Source organism: Patella vulgata, chromosome 2 (assembly GCF_932274485.2).
Source record: "Patella vulgata chromosome 2, xgPatVulg1.2, whole genome shotgun sequence".
NCBI lineage: Eukaryota > Metazoa > Mollusca > Gastropoda > Patellidae > Patella > Patella vulgata.
This window is the reverse complement of record NC_065880.2, coordinates 72,525,150-72,545,766: the sequence shown is the minus strand read 5'-3', so window position 1 is coordinate 72,545,766 and position 20,617 is coordinate 72,525,150. Positions and strand designations below refer to the sequence as shown.

Here is a 20,617-nt window from a genome sequence, read left to right as displayed (position 1 = left end):
GTCACAAATTTTGTCACACAAACAGAGTCTAAGAGATAATCACTGTAACATCATCAAATTGATCGTAAAAGAATTGGTTACAGATAATCTCCATAAAACCATTGAATTAATTGTGAAAGAATTGGTCGCAGGAACAGAATCTAATTTCTGTTGGACGATAATCTGAAGTCGAAAAAAAACCTAAAAAAACACAACACAATTTATATAGAAAACAGTCATTTGTTTTACACATATAGCACAACCTTTCTTTCGACACATATTCTCTTATTGTGAGGGATTAGATGGCCGAATGGTTAGCACATGCATGCAGTATCATAAGGTCTGTCATTGAGTCAACTGGCGTGGTTTGTATGCCCCAGTTGTACGTGACAAGGAGTAGTGCTGCCTATATCAAACTTCGAGGGTTTTCTCCGGTTTCCTCCAACTGCTAAAGTCCACGTAACAGAACCCTTGGCAGTTGGAGTTCGAAATCAAAGTAGGTAGGCTCTAGCGCGCTGTATGCCCATCTTTATAAGTCCAGTCGGTGCAGAAAAGTAGGACATTGGAGCAGCATAGTTTTTATTGTCTGTTTAACACAGTAATAAAACTTGTCTGATGTTAAGTAGAACCTGGTCAAAGATAAGTTGTGGAATGTAAGATTTAGCCCCGAAGGGTTCCCACTCTCTTTGTTTACATATAATTTTAACCATTGTGATCTGTATGGTTATTTACTTTATTTCTAGATATAGATGAATTATGTTTTTTTTTTAATTGATTTTTGATTGTATTACAGCTGAAAGTGAGAGCATATGATACATTTTATCCAGAAAATTTTGGATTATCTACAGTCACAATTAATGTTAATCGCAACCCATCGGCCCCTGTCTTTACTCCTAGTAATGAGTACCAGAAAACAATTAATGAATATACTTCAAGTTTGTCTGTATTGAGAGTATCTGCTTCAGATGCTGATGGCGTAAGTTTCTTTTTATTTATTTTTTTGGGCATGTTGGGTTTTGTTTTATGTCGGCCTATGAAGAAGGGCAAGGGTGGTTGGAGCATTAAATTTGTGCATGTGTTTATATACGCCAGCTTAATTACTCTGAAAGCATCTGTCATCAAAATGTTAGGGGGGCGGGGCAAATCTTGAAAAAAATAAAATTTCAGTGGATATAAATGGAAAAATATGAAAATTATTCCATCCCGCAAATGAAATGGGGACTTTTACTGACCAATGTGTGGGGTCATACATTTCCCAACCAGAGTTCAGAGTTCCAGAATGTCACACAATCCTGATTTTCATTCAGGGTGTCTAGTTCTTAAATTCAAACTGCAGTTCTAGAAAATTTGCTTAACTAGGCGCTACTGTCTGGTGTTTTTCGAGATTTTACTACGGTTATCTATATAGGTTCATTTTTCAGTCAAAAATGATACAGCCCCCCCCCCCCCAACGGAAAATTGGCCCATACGCCTATGGTTGTGATGCTACATGTATCTCAGCCTAATTACTCTGAAAGCATCTGTCAACGAAATGTTGAGTTTTAATACTGGAGTTTGAAACAACTAATATATGTTTTATGCTTATATCTTTTTAAGGATGTTGTGACATATTCAATGCTTGGTGCAGTAACAGATCCCCATTTTGCTTACTTCTACATACTGCCAAGCTCTGGTGAAATATACCTACGACAGTCTGTTGTTGGATCAACCCAAAATCAATACAGGGTAAACTTGAATAGTCCTTATCTTGTTTTTTTTTATAATCAAATAAAACAATAGTACATCTATTAATATCAGTTGCGTAATTGATCGCTGCCTTTCTAACCCGGTGGTTTGATCAGGATTTTCTAACCCGGTTGTACGATTAGGATTTTCCAGCATGATTTTCTCTTGTCAGTGGTGCATATTAGCCTGATATTCTCTGAATAATGCAAATCATGTAACGTTGACGTTTATAAAGTATAATATTTAAATTTAAAGATGCATTATGTAAAATTTAGATTATGAGCTATCCCTATTGCTATAATAGTTCAAAAATAAATAATGAAAATTGAATATATTGAACATTTCAGTCAAATGACTTTATTCTGAGCTAAGTTATTTGTGTTTAAAGTTTTGACATGATAGTCTTGATTGTCAACTACCATAATAAACAAAGTCTTGATTATCCATTTTAACATTAAATTATTAAATGGCAAAGATTCTCTTATCCATTCAATATAACGGCCATTGGATGGTCTGGAAAGTTGATAATGGGCTTGTCATGTGCGTAAATGCCTAATTAATTATGTATTTAACATTTAAAGCCAGAAAAAAGAGTAGTTGGCAGATTTAGCTCTTACATAATGTATCTTTCAATGAATGTTTTATTTTAGTTCCAAGTTCAAGCCTCTGACCGTAGACTTGAAGAAAAGACAGGTTTAGCAAGTGTTACAATTGGTATCACCAGAAACCAATCTCCAGTCTTTACACCATCTTCATCATACAGCGCTAATATAGCCGAAGAATTCACAACTGGTCAGCAGATGACTACAGTTTCATGTATCGATCGTGATTTAGTGGTATGATATATTCGTTTTTTGATTTTAATTCCCTAGACTGTGATATTTTATTTTATTCATGCATATAAACATATTTTTGTAATTATATTTAATTTGTCTCGTATTAATTACGGTATGTTTGGCAGAATGTCGCCTTGTTGGAGCGGACGTGCCACGAAACTCCATTTCAGTCATGTGAAAAATAAGATTTTAATGTCTGACAGTAAGAGATATATTGATGTTCTGCTATAAATGTCATTAATATTAAATATTTTTACAATGGCTTTTAGTAAATACACTGGAAATGCACAGTTAACAATTCTATGGAATACAACTACTGTTTAATACTGAGTTACGTTTCAACTAACCTTCTCTAGTCTTTATGAAGGCAATGATACATCACTGAGTAATAAATAGTAATGGTATTCTAACTATCTATAGGGACTAGAATTGTCATTGATTCTTGAAGGGGGTCACAGTGGCTAAGTGGGTAAGACGCTGGCTCGCTAGCCTAGAGGTCGGTTGTTCGAACCCTGCATTGGCCGAGAAAGTTCCCCCTTGTCAGTGATTATTGAGAAAGGGTGTATTAACTGTCATTAACTTTCCAAATAATTCTTTACAATCATTTTGAAATTTCATTGAAAATTTAAAAAAAGACAATTAAATTAGTAGAGAATAATTATTGTGGATAACAGATCTAGAGCTGCCTACCAATTTACGTTTCTATTTTTCTCTCTTCAGGGTGCGATAAGATATTCAGTTATTGGTGATGCTCCTGCTCCAAGTTATTTTATGGTTAATCCTACAACTGGTGTAATTTCACCGAGCACGAATCTAACTGTTGATCGAAATCTCGACTACACGGTAAGAATAATGGTCAATGTACTTCTGGTCGAATTTGTATAAAATCTACAAATCGAATTTACACTTTTATTCGAAAACTGCCAACCGAGCACTCAAAAATTGTATTTATATACAAAAGTATAACGGAAACTGATTAGGTATGGCAAGTGGTATGAGGTTTTATTAAGCAGGGGAGTTGGATGGCCGACTGGTTAACGTGTGCACGCTGCATCATAAGCTGTCATTGAGTCAACTGGCGTGGTTTTGATTCCCCGATTGTACATGACAAGGAGTAGTGTCGCCTGTCCAACCTTGTGGGTTTTCTCCAGTTTCCTCCTACGGCTAAAGACCCCTACACGCAAGCAAATTATTGAAATAAAATTAAACCATGTGTTAGTCCTGAAATGACCTAGTTTGTGTCGTTGATGTTAAACCCCCTCTCTCTCTCTCTTTATTAAGCATACCCTACCATGTACAAGACACTGATCACTACTTTGAAAAGGATGTGAATTTTAGAAACTGAAGCTACAACTTATCAGATGTATTACTGATCAAGTTTTGATTAATTCATACAGTGTCTATAGCAACATGTACACAGTTTTTAATTATCATTTTGTATTTTTCAGCTACGAGTAGTATGTTATGATTCTAATGTACCTAATGTAAGGGCGACAGCTACAGTTGCTATTAGAGTTCAAAGAAATAATTTTGCACCACAGTTCCAAAATGAGCCATATAATCGTAATTTACCAGTTGATACCAGTGTTGGAAGTAGTATATTCAGAGTTTCGGCCACAGATGATGATAATGTAAGAAAATAGATTACTTTAAAATGGCTTCTGTAAAAAAGGTCCAATCAACAGTGATGATTTTTAACCAGACTCTTCAATTTTTGAACAGGACGGTTTATTTTGTATGGATTTCTGATTTTTTTTTGTTGAACACTAACGGTGATTTTTTTTTAAGGTGGGGGTAAGTTTGGGTGGGGGGGGAGGGGAGGGTGAATGTATGTCTTTCTGATTTTTTTTAATCATTTTTTTTTTTTTACTGAAATTAAATTTTATGATAATTTGAACATAATATATAATGGTTTTTTTTACTAGGATGTGTTACGTTACATTCAATTGGCGGATGAAAATAGCAGATATTTTTACCTGAGTCCAACCACTGGGGATATTTTCCTGATCAGAAACCTGGAGGAGACGTCTACTACTCGTTTCACTGTAAGTAGTTTTCTTATTTTTTTTATCAGAGGCCTGTCAGCTCTGCTATTTATTCCATGTTTAGTGTTTAATAAATAGGTTTTTTTTCAGAATTATTATCGGTAGACATTATTCATAAAGCATTGTTTGTCTTCCGGAGGGGGAGTGGTCTAGCATGTGCACTTTAGATCATAAGGTCTGTCATTAAGTCAATTGCCAATTTGTTTAAATAGAATTTACCATATGTTAGTCCCAAAATGACATACTTTATGTTGATATCGTCTTAATTCTTTCTAATTTTGAATTATTTCACAGCTAAACATCCGTGTAACAGATCAAGGTATACCAGAACGTTTTGATGATTCAACTGTTGAGATAAATGTCAGCCGACAGATACAACTACCTGCATTTACAAACGAACCATATTCACGAAACCTGCCAGAAATAACTGCATCTGGCTCTTCAGTGTTTAGAGTACAAGCCTTTGATGGAGATCTTAGACCAGGAGTATGTCTTTATATTTGCTTTGTAAAATATCAAAGTACTGTAATTAGCAGTCAATGTCTGTATGACTGAAGTTTTAATCCATTTTTTGTCCCCTTTCTAATAGAGATAAGCAATTTGTGTTTCTTTGATGCTTTGTCAAAAGATAAATTTGTTAGTAATTACAAATTGTTTATTTTGAGATTGAGGTGTGGGACATCAGCTTCACTGTTGGCTTGTTTTCTAATCTGATCTGTTTGTAAATAAACAAAAACAATAATTCTCTGGGTTGGAAGGAAGAATATATTGTCAGGTATAACTTATGTCTTCTGCTAGCCTCCAGGTCATGTGATCTTGATGTGTTGCTGGGACGTGTGGTGTTGTTCTCCTGCGCTTACTAATAGAACGTATGTTCTAAATATAGTTGTATATATATATATGATTTACAACCAAAGCGGTGCTCAGTAATAGATAGTAATCGTATCTAATGCTAGGTTCCCACTGTCCCTGTTGAGTCCACGATCTGGTAAGTGCAGAAACGTTCAGATACATTACGTTACGATCAACACAATTGCTACGACTGACCTCGATATATGATAAGACCTGATAGGATCACCACAATTACTCCACGATTAAAACCATCATTTCAATCGTAGCGCGAATTGTGATAGTGAGAACCTAGCATTAAGTATTGTATAGAATATAACAGTGTGTCAAACCTCTTCGATTTTCTCTGGTTTCCTCCCACTGCTAAAGACCCCCAATGCACGAGCGTATTATTGAAATAAAATTGGACCATATGTTAGTCCAGTTTGTGTCAAGTGGACGTTAAACCCCATTTCTCTCTCTCTCTCTCTAGAATAACTGTTAGAATGTTTTGATGATTAATTGATTCTTAATTATTTCAGAGTTTCATAGCTTATGAAGCAACAGGAATCTATCCTGCTCAGAGTTTCTTTAGTGTTAATAGGACTACTGGTGTTATAACCCTGATACAGAATTTGAAAAATGACATATTTATAACTGATCCTTACAGGGTAAATCATAGCCAAAGATTATTTTATTACTCCTGATCCTTGCAGGGAAAATCATAGATTATTTTATTACTCCTGATCTTTGCAGGGAAAATCATAGATTATTTTATTACTCCTGATCCTTACAGGGTAAGAGGGGTTGGGTGGCTGAATGGTTAAAATGTGCGCGTTGTATCATTACGTCTGTCATTGTGTCGAGTGGTGTGGTTTCGATTCCGCGCTTGTATCTTACAAGGAGTAGGGTCGCCTGTCAAACTTTGTGGGTTTTCTCAGGGTCATCCGGTTTCCTCCCACAGCTAAAGACCCCTACACACAAGCGAAGAATGAAAATAAAATCGACCCATATATGTTAGTCCCAAAATTACCTAGTTTGTATCGAATGGGTGTAAACCCCATTTCTCTCTCTCCCACTCCCTATCATGTCACAAATTTATTTGTCAGAATATTTTCTATTACCATTTTAACATTTAAATCTTTTAAATGACGTTACTACATGTACTATTGACTAATATGAATGGCTATCACTAGAATGAAATTGTCCCTTTGGAATGCTGCAGCCTGAACAAAGCTGCCTTTGCCATTAAAATCTTTTAAATGACTGCTTTGGGTTGGGTTTTTTTATGTAGGGGTGTATAAGTTGAGCTATTGTTGTTTTTGTTTTTTTAGTTGACTGTTATTGCCTATGATAATGCAGTAAGGAACCAACAAGATACATCGACTGTAACTATAAGCGTTCCTCGAAATCCAAATGGTCCAATATTCAATGACAACTATGAAACAACAATCCAAGACAGTCACCCCTACAGCTCTGCTGTATTTAATATCTCTGCTAGTGATCTAAATGGAGTAAGTTAAATAGGAATTATGTTAAAGGCTAAATCTGCTTATTTCAGGTCTTTTGACTGATTTTAAATTGTTATTTAAGTTATTATTTAGACATTTACTCAAATTACAATTCTCTAGACTGTCAGATGGCTTGAATATTAGTTGGATTAGACCATCTGTGCCTTTTAATCGGTAAACGTTAAAATGGGAAATCAAGACTTTGTTTACTATCTCAGCAATAACAATCAAGACTTCACTATTCTTATCAGAACTTCAAACATTTATAACTATGATCAGAATAAAGTAAATTGACTGAAATTTTCAATTTGATCATTTTATATCATCTATTTTTAAACTACTATAGCGAGAATGACCAGCTCTTTATCTAAATCTTACATAATGTATCTTTAATAGATCATGCTGCTTGGGTGCTAATTCAAGCGTGAGAATAAATGTATTTATAGGCATATTTTTTGCTTTTTAGGACGCAATATTTTACTCTATTGTCGGTAATAATATTGGAAGAACACTTGAATTTTTCACCATTGACAGAAATACAGGAGCCATATATGTTATCAGACCATTGACTGAATCAACTCCAATCAGTCGCTTCACGGTATGTTGTAGTTACGGTTTTATACTCGTGAATTTTTCATCATTGACAGAAATAAATGAGACATCAGTACATATTTTTTTTACTATCAATCTCAGTCAGTGAATCACCGACTTGCTAACTAGGATGTCTTAGGTTCTCTCCCTTTGTTGGCTGAGACAACTGGTTTCCCCTTGTCAGTGGTGCAAGACAGAGGGCCTGACAAGGAACAGTGTCTAGTCTTTCGGATGGTACAAATCAATGAGGTGGAGTACATATTGGCATGCACGTAAAAGAACCATTGACAGTTGGAATTTAAAATAAGTGTAGTTCTTAGTTCCGCTGTACAGGCAAATTTTCCCTCATAGCACACTATATGGCTTATGCCCATCATCTTTAGCCCAGTCGGTGCAGAAAAGTAGGACGTTAAACCCTGTTTCATTCCATTTCATTTCAACTCCCATCAGTCGCTTCACAGTAAGTTTTGGTTAGGTTTTTGTACATCTTCCTAAAAAGATGTTTCTAGACAATAACATTTATCTTATGTGATAGAACCAGAATTCTTTATTAGTTTATACATGCATTATGCAAGAGCAAAATCTGCTTATTACAAGTCTTTCTTTAGGCCTGAAATGTTATCTAAATTATCAATTAGACATTAATTAACTTATCCAGACCATAATAAACTCTCGATGTCAAGGCTAGTCTTCGATGTTGGCTGGATTAGATTCCTATATGCCGCTAACGGCCATTGATAATTAAATTAAAAAAAGGTGGATAATCGAGACTATGCTGTTTATATTAATGATTTTAGTAATGATGACCGAGACTATGCAAAAATTTTACCCGCTTCTTTCTCGGCTCATAGTGGATCAATTTGACTGAAATTTTCAGCAAATTACCTTTACACTATCTACTTTTTAACTATTATAGCGAGAACTGCCATCTCTTTATCTTATCTCCCATAATGTATCTTTAAGTAGAAGTAAAAACGTTTATGTTCCTGTTGGCTTTGCTCAATTTCATGAATCTTCTGAATGCTCCAGTGACATGGAAACAAAGAAGCTTATCAAATTGAAATAAAACAAGGTTTAATTAATGTCCTTCTTTGCTGCAACGGCTAATGAAGGTGGACCTATCATAATACAAGCTTTTCCTATATATCCAGCTAGAGTTACTGCCCTTGATTTAATTGTAACAAATTTGTATCATCGCAGATGATAATTTTTTATTCTTTTGTTACAGTTTGCCGTACAAGCTACCGATAACGGACGACCTACAAGATTAGCACAAGTGAATGTTATAATAAACATCAATCGAAATTCTCCACCGTCTTTTAGCAATACACCATACAATGTTTTTATATTTGAAACAGTGGCGAATAATACCTCTATTTATCGTGTATCAGCGACTGATGCTGATGCTAGGGTGAGTATTTTCTTAAATCTATCCCATGATTATCTTCCACTCATTTTTCATAAATTGAACCCATATACTACAGATTAACACACATGTTCTCTGTTAGTTAACGATATACTATGTAACCATAGACAATGGTAACTATAGCCAATTAAAACCACAATGTTACTATGTAAATATGTATAAATATACTATACTGTCCATCTTTATACAATGACATTATTTATGAATAGTCCCAAGACGGACGAAATGTACTTTAAAATGTTAAAATGTTATTAAACCAGTGTTGAAATTAGTTTGTGTCGGCATACCTTTTTTTTTTATCTTTTCATCATTTACCGTGAAACAAAGTAGTGCAGCTTTACGGTTGTGCTAATATTTATGGATATGGATATATATATACATATCCATAAATATTAGCACGACCTTAAAGCTACTACTTTGTTTCACGGTAAACGTTGAAAAAATAAAAGGTATGCCGACACAAATTGATTTAATCACTGGTAAAGTACTTTTTGCTCATCCGGGTAGCTCGTCAGAAATAATGTCATTATATTATAAGATGAACAAAATAAAACAATTTATACATATTTACATCGTAACATTGTTGTTTTAATTGACTGTCGTTACATAGGTAACTAACAGAAAACATGTATACCATGTGTTAATCTGTTGTATATGGGTATAATTTAGGAATTATGAGGGAAAAATAATATATATATGTAGATTAAAGTAGATAAGTACACATATTTCAATGTTTATGCTAGATAAATACATAGAAAATAAAAAATACTTTACTTTACTTTATTACTTCTTCATTCTGATATACATCAAATCGTAAGCTAGCTGGCTGCTCTTAATTGAGCTCTTCAGATGTTATAATTATATATTAGTTCAATTTATATAAATAATTAAACATTAGCCAAACAATTTTATACAAAACAAACGTAGAATAATAGATTACCTTGACAATAGATTATTAAAAAATATCAGGTAAAAATACAACAAAGGATGTATAGATTAAAGTAGATAAAGTAAACATGCGTCTTTATATATTATAAATTTATTTTTGGATCAGGACCCGTTCCCCAAGGGGGGTTGGATGGCTGAATGGTTAGCTTGTGCGCACTGTATCATAAAGTCGGTCATTGAGTCGACTGGCGTGGTTTCGAATCCCCGGTTGTACGTGACAAGGAGTAGGGTCGCCTGTCCAACCTCGTGGGTTTTCTCCGGGTCCTCCGGTTTCCCCCCACTGCTAAAGACCCCTATGCGCAAGCGAATTATTGAAATAAAATTAAAACCATATGTTAGTCCCGAAATGAACTAGTTTGTGTCGAGTAGACGTTAAACCCCATTCCTCTCTCTCTCTCTCCAGTTCTCCAAGCGCCGCTCATCTTTTTGTTCTTTTTCTTGGGGGCGTCACTATTCGTTAAAAGCTTAAGAATATGCCAATTCAAGTACGATCTCCTCTATTGCTTGAAAAAGACTTGATAATCCTTGTTCAAATGTCGCTCAATAATAAACAGTAAGTAGTTGTATTCCATAGAATTGTAACCTGTATATTTCAAGTTCAATTACTAAATGCCATTAATTTTTTTTGTTGGTTTGTGTTGCAGTCACCCATGGTTTACCAAGTTGTTGGTACTGAATTAGCCTCATCCTTCTTTGGTGTTCGTAATAATGGAGAGATATATGTACGACAAATGGTTTTAAATGATAGAGGATTACGATATGTGGTAAGTTTTCCTACCATGTTAGGCCATATAAAAAATGTTATCTGGTTTTCAGGTACTTTTGCTACACTTAAAAAGATCATATGTATCATGTATCATGCTAGTCACCGATTGTGGACCTTAAGCATCTCTCTCTCTCTCTCTCTCTCTCTCTCTCTCTCTCTCTCTCAGTTCTGTTGATATACATATCTTTCAGTACCATCTCGTTATCTGTGTAATTATTATCTGTGTAATTTTTTGTGAATTTTCAGTTACGTATTCGATCATATGATCCTCTCACACCAAATCAGTATGTTGAAGCAGATGTCCCGATTAACGTTGAGAGAAACCGATTTGGACCAAGTTTTGTTGGTACTCAGTTCTCTGAAAATATTCCTGAAAGAACTGATCCTGGCACTGCTGTAATAACAGTCTCAGCCACTGATGGTGATAATGTAAGTATGATATATTATGCTATCCACCGATAAACCGTCTGCTTCCAATTTTTAGAAGGGGTTGGGTGATCGAGTGGTCAAATTTGTGTTTAAATCATAAAGTTGGTCATTGAGTTCAGTGGCATGGTTTCGATTCCTATATGCAAACGAATTATTAGGTCCAAACAAGTTAGAAATCTTGGCTATAAAATTGTTTCTTCTGTTGTTCTGTATAAAGACAAGATATCAAAATTATTTTTACAACTAATTCAGTCCAATGCTGAATAGGGAGACAAAAAATGGTTAAGTAATATTATGTCAAAAGAAGTACTTAATTTTGTGTAACATAAATATTATAGGAAAATGAACATACTTTGTTGATGGGTATTTTATAATGATTTTTTGTTGTTGTTTTTTTTAGGATGTTTTGGTTTATTCATTAACTGGAGATACTAGATGTAGAAATTATTTCTATATGACAACAATGTCCTCTAGTATATATCTAGCTCGTTCATTGCTAAACACACCGGATGTATCTTTTACTGTAAGTATAAAATAACTGATTGTAGGCCCTACAAAAATCTTTAAGGGGGTGTGGGGGGTGGATGATTAACCCTGAATTCCTAAAACCCAACACATAATATCTTAGAGGAGTTCAGGTCTTTCTTAATATTTGCTGATAGTCAAATAGTACTGTATTATTGTCGTACATATGGCAGAATGGTAGGATGTTAAACCCCATTTCATTTCATTTCAAGAAGGTGTACACCTTAACTAAAACATAATGAAGAATTTTAACATGTTGGTCCTTCTAAATATGGTATATAAAGCATATGTTAATTTATCAATTATTTTTGTTTCAAGAAGGTGTGCACCTTATAAATGATGAAAGACTTTAATATGTTGGTCCTTCTGAATGCGTTCAGTTGAAAGATATAGTGTACATTTGATCCAATTATCCTTCTGTTTGTTTCATTAGTGCCAAGTTTCAGTGACTGATAATGGTTACCCACAACCCAAAACAGCAGATGTCACTGTGCTTTTTACGGTCACTAGAGGAGGTGTGAGTCCCGTATTTACGCAGAATGCTAGATACTTTGCTAATATTAATGAGAATGCCGCAGTGACATCATCTATTCAGAGTGTGATTGCAACTCGAACTGGACTTCAGGTAAAGTGTATTACTCTTGTATTAGTTTGATAATGTATGTGCAGTTGTGCAGGACTAGAGTGTCTGGCTGGACAAAAAAACAGGTCCCATATAAACGTAAAAGTATCCTTTACAATTTGGAAATTAAAATAAGAGTAGTAGGTAATAGCACTGCTGTCTGGAATAAGGTACCTGTCACAGACATTGACAGATACAAAATAAGGATTTGTCAGACAAAATCTCCCTGCTGTCTGTCATTTGTCTTTTTGCTGTGTTTCTATTGATTATTTTGAAACAGTTATGCACAAAATGACGGGCTATTTCTTGAGTGCCTGACATATTGTCAGGTGCAACTAAAATCATTATTATCAGGCCTATCCATTTCCTTTCATTTACCTATGTTTAATTTGTTGAGATAATGAAATCATATTTTATACCAATTTTCCCATCCATCTCTTGCAAAATATGGGTGTATATTGCTTGGCAGCCAATTGTTGTACTATTCATTGAGATTGTATTAATGATGTAAAGCTTTTAGTTTGGGGGGATGGCAGAATGGTTAGCACGTGCTGTATCATAAGGTCTGCCATTGAGTCAACTTGCGTGGTTTCGATTCCCAGGTTGTACATGGCAAGGAGTAGGCGCGCCTGTCCAACCTCATGGGTTTTCTCTGTGTCCTCCGGTTCCCTTCCACTGCTAAAGACCCCTATGCGCAAGCGAATTATTGAAATAAAATTGAACCATCTGTTCGTCCTGAAATGATGTAGTTTGTGTTGAGTGGACGTTAAACCCCATTTCTCTTTCTCTCGCTTTTATTTTTTACGTTCTTTTAAATCTTTTTGTGCTGCAAATGGTTTTATGATGTAATCATCATCATCATCATCTTTATTATGATTATTGTTATCAATGTCTTTGTACTTATGATTATTATTATTATTATAGGGAAATATAGTGTATGAATCTATAGGTGATTATCCAGCATTAAGTTTCTTTGCTGTAAATAGATCAACGGGTATTGTATCTATTACACGGGATCTACGTAACGACAATCTACGACTTTCTACATACACAGTAAGTTTTAATCTCATTATCTTTATCAAAGGGAGATGGCAAGGGGGAACATGCTGTTTAGATCATAAGGTCTGTCATTGAGTCAACTCATGTGGTTTTCATCCCAAGATGTACATGACAAGTTGTTGGGTCCCCTGTCTAAGCTCGCATGTTTTCTCCGGGTTCATCCCCACTTCAAAAGACCATTACGTGCAAGCGAATTATTGAAATAAAATTGAACCAAACGTTAGTCCCGAAATGACCTGGTTTGTGTCATGTGGATGTTAAATCCCAATTTTCTCTCTTTTTATCAAAACATCTACATTTCATCTGTGTAAATTACCCTTCTTAGTATTTTTTCTTTCCTCAAAATATATGGCTGTTAATTTTTATTATGGATTATAAAATACATGGTAAAACAAGTCTACAGTTAACAATGGAAACGCTTTGCTAATAATTAAAGAAAACAGTAAGAGCGGGGTAAACAAGTATATTTACGTTCTTGTTCCATTTTATGAACAATCTTATCAATAGCTATATATATACCTCATATATGAAAAAAAAAGTAATGCAAATGGGGAATTGATTGACCACCAGTATTCTGTGTAAAGCGATTTGCCTTTTCTAGGCGGTGTGTTGGGTGACCTAATGGGTTAACGTGTGTGCTTTAGATCATAAGGTCTGTCATTCAGTCACGTGTTGTGGCTTTTATTCCCAACCTTGTGGTTTCCTCCCACTGCTAAAGACACGTGCACAAGCAAATTTTGAAAATAAAGTTGAACCATATTATGTTAATCTTGAAATGGCCTAGTTTGTGTAGAGTGGACATTAAACCCCATTTCTGTCTTGCTCTCTCTTATGAAAAGGAACAAATGTTACACAAACAAATAAACCATGGCACGAACTGGAATATCAGAAATTGACTGGAATTTGTCTCTTATTTCTAGTTACGAGTAAAAGCCTATGATTCTGCAGCATCCTATCTATCAGCAACAGCAGAAGTATTTATTACAGTGGCACGTAATCTCAATGCTCCAGTATTTGATAGAAATGTCTATAGAGTTACTGTTAGAGAGGATGTCACCGTTGGAACCTACATTATCAGATTAAATGCAACAGATGCTGATGGCGTAAGTATTTCATTCAATACCAAATTTTACGGTTCACTTTTAAAAAAAAAAATATATAATTTCTTAGTCCTTGAGCTATTTCCTATTCTGCATTCATGTCATTGTTTAATATTTTATTTTTTATTAATTATTGTTCACTTTTTAAAAAAAAGAGATGAATTTCTTATTCATAGAGCTACATGTATTTCATATTCTGTTTTCATATTATTTTATATCTTGGGTTGTCTTTTCTTTTCCAGCACCGCATTACATGTACTATGTCTGGTAACCAGGATGTGATGAATTTCTTCGCTATTGATGCTGATACATGCTTGATCTCAGTTAAACAGTTCTTAAGAGATACACCATCAAGAAATACATTATATACAGTAAGATTCTCTGCTTTCTTTTCTATATGGATACAGTAGGAACTGTGCAAGCAGCCACTCTTGCTCCGTGACCTTTCAAATACTGTAATAATGAAAGTATCAATGTTAGTTCCAGGTGCATCGATGCGTAAAATTTTATTTGACACCAGCACTAACAAACACTGAGATTTTATTATGATATACCCAACAACGCCTTGCGGTAATTAGTTGAAGTAAAGTACTTGAATATCTATATATATATATATCACTGAATGGAACTGCAGGAACTTAACTAAGGATGAATTTCGTAAAATTTCCATTTTCATTTTAGATAACTGTTACAGCCACAGACAATGGAGTACGACAAGAATCTGCTAACACATTAGTAGAAGTAACTGTTTTACGTGATGTATCAGCTCCTGAATTTACTAATATTCCACGAACAATAACATTAGAAGAAACACAAGCAACAAATACTTCAATATTTACAGCTTCTGGTAGAGATGCTGATCTACAGGTATCATTAATTGAATAATCTTTTTTACCAATGTTCATCCAGAAATATTATTCAAATTGGAATGATAAGAAGTTAATCGAAATATAATATGCTTTTAATTATGAAATGATTTTCTGGTGGAACTATCTCCAAATTCTAGGTTATCATATGTGCCTGGGTAAGCATGTCTATTAACATTATTATGTTATAGCGGTAGCCACCATCACTATTATTAAGCCACCTTTACAACTGAACAATAAGATATCTGGGTGTGTGTGTCGCCTACAGGCCACAATTCTTAAGTGATCATCTTGAAACTTAACATACTTATTCCTTATACCCTAAGGATGATCCCTATTGTTTTTGGTGCATGCCCGACCCCCAGAGGCAGAGCCATGCCCAATTTTTGCCTTTAGCGCCCGATGGCCACAATTCTGAATGGATTATCTTGGAACTTGGTATACTTATTCCTTATACCCTAAGGACGGCAACTATTGATGTTTGTGCACAACCCCCAACTCCCCCCACCCTTTCGGTTGTGCAACACCCACTTTTTGTTGATAGTTTGACTGTAAATGATATATAGGTTGTAATTATTAACAGATTTGGATCCAATTCGGAATGATCCAGCATAGGATTGTATCGATATATATTGGTCTATGTCCAACCCCCAGGGGCAGAGCCATGCCCAATTTTTGTGTTTTTTTGTCTACAGACTGGAATTCTAAATGAATCATCTTGAAACTTGGCATATTTATTCCTTATACTGTAAAAATAGCAACTATTTATTTTAGTGCATGTCCCGACTCCCAGGGGTCTCTTGTCATATTACAGCCATTTCATATTTCATTCTCTTCATTTTAAAAAGTACCACATCAATCAAAGCAGGAATGTGGACGTATATTGCAGCGTTAGCGATGCTCTGGGTTTTTTTTACTTTTACTTTTGGCAAAGTTACGTTATTTATTGTGTTTTTGTTACAGGGTGAATTGAGATATGCTTTAACTGGAGTGTTCCCTGCAAGTAGTTATTTCCGTGTAAACGAAGTTAATGGTGTTATTACTCTTGTCAACAGTTTACTATCGGATAGTGGTGATTCCCTTTCATATACAGTAAGTTTTGTATATATAAAAGAAAGAGGTTCTTTGTATCTACAGTTGTCTGCGATGTGGATATTAAAGGAGCTAAATAACTAATATTTGGGGCCTAGAAATTGGCCCAAATGGGTCGCAACGCATATAATAATGTAATCTGATTGTATATGAATTGATTTACATTCAACTGTTTCCGTTTTGACTTAAATTTCAAATCAGTTAGGTTCAGTGAAATACGGCATGAGTCTCAACCGAATAGAAATTTCTAGCGTCTGGTTATTCCAGTCTATTCCGCAGGCTCTCCAGATAAGTTATGGCGTCGCTCTTTCTGGTCACTTGTTACAAATGACGATGAAACGCACTATGGTACACGATTCGTGTACCAATGGTAAAATGTTTATTTTGTCTTAAATATTAGATATCAGAAGCCTACCTTTTCCCGGTAGATAACAACATCAATGTTGATTTGAATTGACAAATAATTCATGTTTTCAATATGTAAGACTTTGGATGATATTGGGTTAGAGACTTAGCTACTTTAAATAAAGCTATTTCACACACTCGTAACTACAGAAGGGTTAGGGTAATGTTGGATGTAAGGTAATCCTAATAAAGATTAGATCATGCTTAGGGTTAGGTTTAATAAAGTAATGAATAATCTACGCTATATCTTGTCAAACCTTCAAACACTCATAACTTTGCTCAGAATAAAGAAATTTGAATGAAATTTTCAAAAATATTCATTTTTGAACTTCTATAGCATATTTAATATAATTGTTAGTAATATAATGTGTATATTTGTGTAGGTAAGATTACAGGTGTATGATACAGCTTATCCAGATCGGCGGGATCAAAAAGATCTAACGGTACTAGTTAACAGAAATACCAATGCCCCTGTATTTGAGCCAACAAGATATGAGAGAACTATATCCAATGATTTTACTGTTGGTAATTCGGTTCTTGCTCTTACAGCCACCGAAAGAGATAATGTAAGTTCAAATTAATAACCTACTGTTGGGTTCTCATAAATTACTGCCCTACTGTTGGGTTCTCATAAATTACTATCCTACTGTTGGATCCTCCATAATTAATGACCTATTTTTGGGTTCTCTGCAATTAATGACTTACTGTTGGCTCCTTCACAATTAATGAGTTACTGTTAGGTCTTCCACATATACTGTTGGGACCTCCACAATTAATGACTTACTGTTGGGTCTTCCACATATACTGTTGGGACCTCCACAATTAATGACTTACTGTTGGGACCCCCACAATTAATGAGCTACTGTTAGGTCCTCCACAAATAATGACCAGCTGTTGGGTCCTCCACAATTAATGACTTACTGTTGGGATCTCCACAATTAATGAGCTATACTGTCAGATCCTCCACAATTAATCACCTACTGCTGGGTCCTCGACAAATAATGAGCTACTGTCAGATCCTCCACAATTAATGACCTACTGCTGGGTCCTCCACAATTAATGACCAGCTGTTGGGTCCTCCACAATTAATGACTTACTGTTGGGATCTCCACAATTAATGAGCTATACTGTCAGATCCTCCACAATTAATCACCTACTGCTGGGTCCTCGACAAATAATGAGCTACTGTCAGATCCTCCACAATTAATGACCTACTGCTGGGTCCTCCACAAATAATGAATTACTGTTAAGTCCTCCATAATAAATGACCTACTGTTGGGTCCACCACAATAATGCATTATTGTTAGGTGTTATTTGTCCCTTCACAATGATTCCCTATTATTTGGTCCTCCACAATAATGCCCTATTATTGGGTCCTCCACAAATAATAACTTACTGTTGGGTTTTCAGATATGCAAATAGCAAGCAACTAACTGTTCAAATGGGTGTATCCATCCACCACACTTAACAGAGGTCAGGATTAGGACATCAGAAGTAATTGTCAGCTTCCCAAAATTGGGTCAATAAGTTTCCATTTTCTTTAAAAGGCTTAAACTACAAACATTTCTTATGTTATGTAGCAGATCATATTCTGAGTAATATTTGCTTATTGTGAATTGTTTTACTTTCTAGGATAAGATTACCTTTAAACATATGGGTGGCACAGATGACCAAAAATACTTCTTCTTAAACCCTGATAGTGGTGTTATCAGATTACGAGAATCATTACCAGATACAATAACCCAATATTCTGTAAGTATTCAAAACTCTTCATGACACAGCAAATTATTTTCTTGAGAGTGTGAGAGATTTTGTTATATTGTTCACATTTACATTTTGATGAGAAATATTTCATGGTATGCACATAAATTATCTTTTTTTTATAGTTTAACGTTGAAGCAGTTGACTCCCGATCCACTAATATTGCTAAAACAGCGACAGCTACTGTGATTATAAATATCCGAACTACTCAAGCACCTGTGTTCCAGAATTTACCATATCGATTTAATGTTGATGTCACTCAACAAGTAAATGGTCCTGTACGGTCTGTCTTGTGTACCAATAATATTCCTGGTGTAAGTAACAAGCAATGGATTTGTCTTCATTAGTCCAGTCCGCGCCAAAAAGCAACACGTTACACCTCGTTTCATTTCTAAAATGCAGGATATAGTCAAATACTTTCCCCTTGCCTCAAAATTATGCTTGATCCTTGATTATCTAGTATGTTCAGTCAGTGTTCACATTAGTTTAGATTATCTTGTCTTATGAGTTTAGAATCCTAGATTTGAAATGTTTGGTATTAGTATCTTCTTACATTGAAGTCAAAAGATTATCTGATCTATATTTTTTGTTGATATCTTCTTATTCAATAGCACCGTTCTCTGAGAAAAATTTCTCATTCCCTAATACCTCTTTAATGTCTGACGGATAAACTTGTAATATATACTCTTATCAAATTGTTTTCACAAATTTATTTTAGAAATATCAGTTATAATATAAGGGACAAGTAGCACAGTATTTTATGCATATGGACTTTCTTTCTTTTCAGAGTAATATCCGCTATTCATTATTAGGCTATGCTCCTGGTACGACTTACTTTGCATTAAATGAAGTCAGTGGTGCTATCACAGTCATCCAGTCACTACCAAACCTGCGAGACTCACTCAATATCTACAATGTATGTAAAAAAACTACAACATCCTAATAGTAATAGTTAGGCCAAATCAATTTAATGTCTAGTTCTTTGGGATCTTTTTCAATAAATAACTCACTCAATTCTTATGTACAATGTTTTGTTAAAATTTCAAAACTGAAATATATGGATCTACTTTTGGTTTTTAAATCAGAAAATGTAATTGGTGTGGCCTTAGATTGATGTAGATACATTTGAACTATTGTCAAGGAACATACTTGTCTAAATGATCTTAACGAATTAAATAAAAATATGGCGGACGTGTATGATATCATGTTGAGTATTGATATCTGTATGTCGAAACCTATTGCATATTTTTGCTTTTTTGAGACATTTTTAAAAAATATTCCTAATTATGGCTGAAATGTATGATGTCATGTTCAGTATTATTATTTGTATGTCGAAACATGTTACATTATTTTGCCTTTTTGAGAAATTAAAAAAAAGTATTCTTTATAATTATGAAGATATATATTAGTTAACGATATTTCAATTTTGTGTGATCTTTTTTTAACAGCTTCAAGTATCATGTTATGATCTTAACCAACCAAACAAAGTTTCAACAGTAATTGTACAGATAACTGTAGATCGTAACTTATTTACCCCACGATTTGAACCTACATCCTACACAAATACTATTTATAACTATGAACCAGTTGGATACAGTGTATTACAAGTCACAGCTACAGATGCAGACACAACCGTAAGTCATCTCAGAGTTTTACATTATAGAAAAAGTAATACAGCTTTAAGAATATTTAGACCTTTGTCACAGTTTTACAGAAAACCAAAGAGATACTTTATGCATTCGGCTTCACCGAGTCTCATGGGCAAGAACTGAGTCAAACCAGCAAAGATCTCTGTATCACTAATTCCTCTTAAAGATGCAGGGAGCCACAGTGACTCGGTGGGTAAGACATCTTACTAAACTGGAGGTCCGGTGTTCAATCACTGTGTTGACCAAGAAAGTTTCATTAGGATTTTCCGGCGTGGTTCCCCGTGGTGTAGGAAGAAGGGCCTTTCAAGGGACAATGTATAGTCGTTTGGATGGGATGAAAAGCTGAGGTAGTGTGTGCTAAGTCATGCACGCAAAAGACCCTTGGCAGTTAAAATTTGATACAAATTAGGCCATAGCACTGCTGAACAGACAGAATTTCCCTCCTAGCACACTG

The 20,617-nt window shown here is 34.8% G+C and overlaps 1 protein-coding gene across 1 annotated transcript in view; it reads left to right on the top strand.

Annotated features, from left to right (window-relative positions):
* The window catches only part of LOC126810754 (protocadherin Fat 4), a 57,478-nt gene that overhangs the window by 16,796 nt on the left and 20,065 nt on the right, over nt 1-20,617 (top strand). Inside the window, exons 20-44 of the mRNA XM_050535992.2 lie at nt 773-955; nt 1,576-1,704; nt 2,355-2,540; nt 3,261-3,383; nt 3,989-4,171; nt 4,466-4,585; nt 4,880-5,071; nt 5,956-6,084; nt 6,748-6,927; nt 7,391-7,522; nt 8,744-8,926; nt 10,534-10,653; nt 10,902-11,084; nt 11,485-11,607; nt 12,043-12,234; nt 13,156-13,284; nt 14,211-14,393; nt 14,633-14,761; nt 15,072-15,257; nt 16,220-16,348; nt 17,137-17,319; nt 18,386-18,505; nt 18,640-18,828; nt 19,302-19,430; nt 19,963-20,148. Coding sequence (XP_050391949.2) covers nt 773-955; nt 1,576-1,704; nt 2,355-2,540; nt 3,261-3,383; nt 3,989-4,171; nt 4,466-4,585; nt 4,880-5,071; nt 5,956-6,084; nt 6,748-6,927; nt 7,391-7,522; nt 8,744-8,926; nt 10,534-10,653; nt 10,902-11,084; nt 11,485-11,607; nt 12,043-12,234; nt 13,156-13,284; nt 14,211-14,393; nt 14,633-14,761; nt 15,072-15,257; nt 16,220-16,348; nt 17,137-17,319; nt 18,386-18,505; nt 18,640-18,828; nt 19,302-19,430; nt 19,963-20,148 — 3,921 coding nt within the window. The remainder of the gene's footprint in view (nt 1-772; nt 956-1,575; nt 1,705-2,354; nt 2,541-3,260; nt 3,384-3,988; nt 4,172-4,465; nt 4,586-4,879; nt 5,072-5,955; nt 6,085-6,747; nt 6,928-7,390; nt 7,523-8,743; nt 8,927-10,533; nt 10,654-10,901; nt 11,085-11,484; nt 11,608-12,042; nt 12,235-13,155; nt 13,285-14,210; nt 14,394-14,632; nt 14,762-15,071; nt 15,258-16,219; nt 16,349-17,136; nt 17,320-18,385; nt 18,506-18,639; nt 18,829-19,301; nt 19,431-19,962; nt 20,149-20,617) is intronic.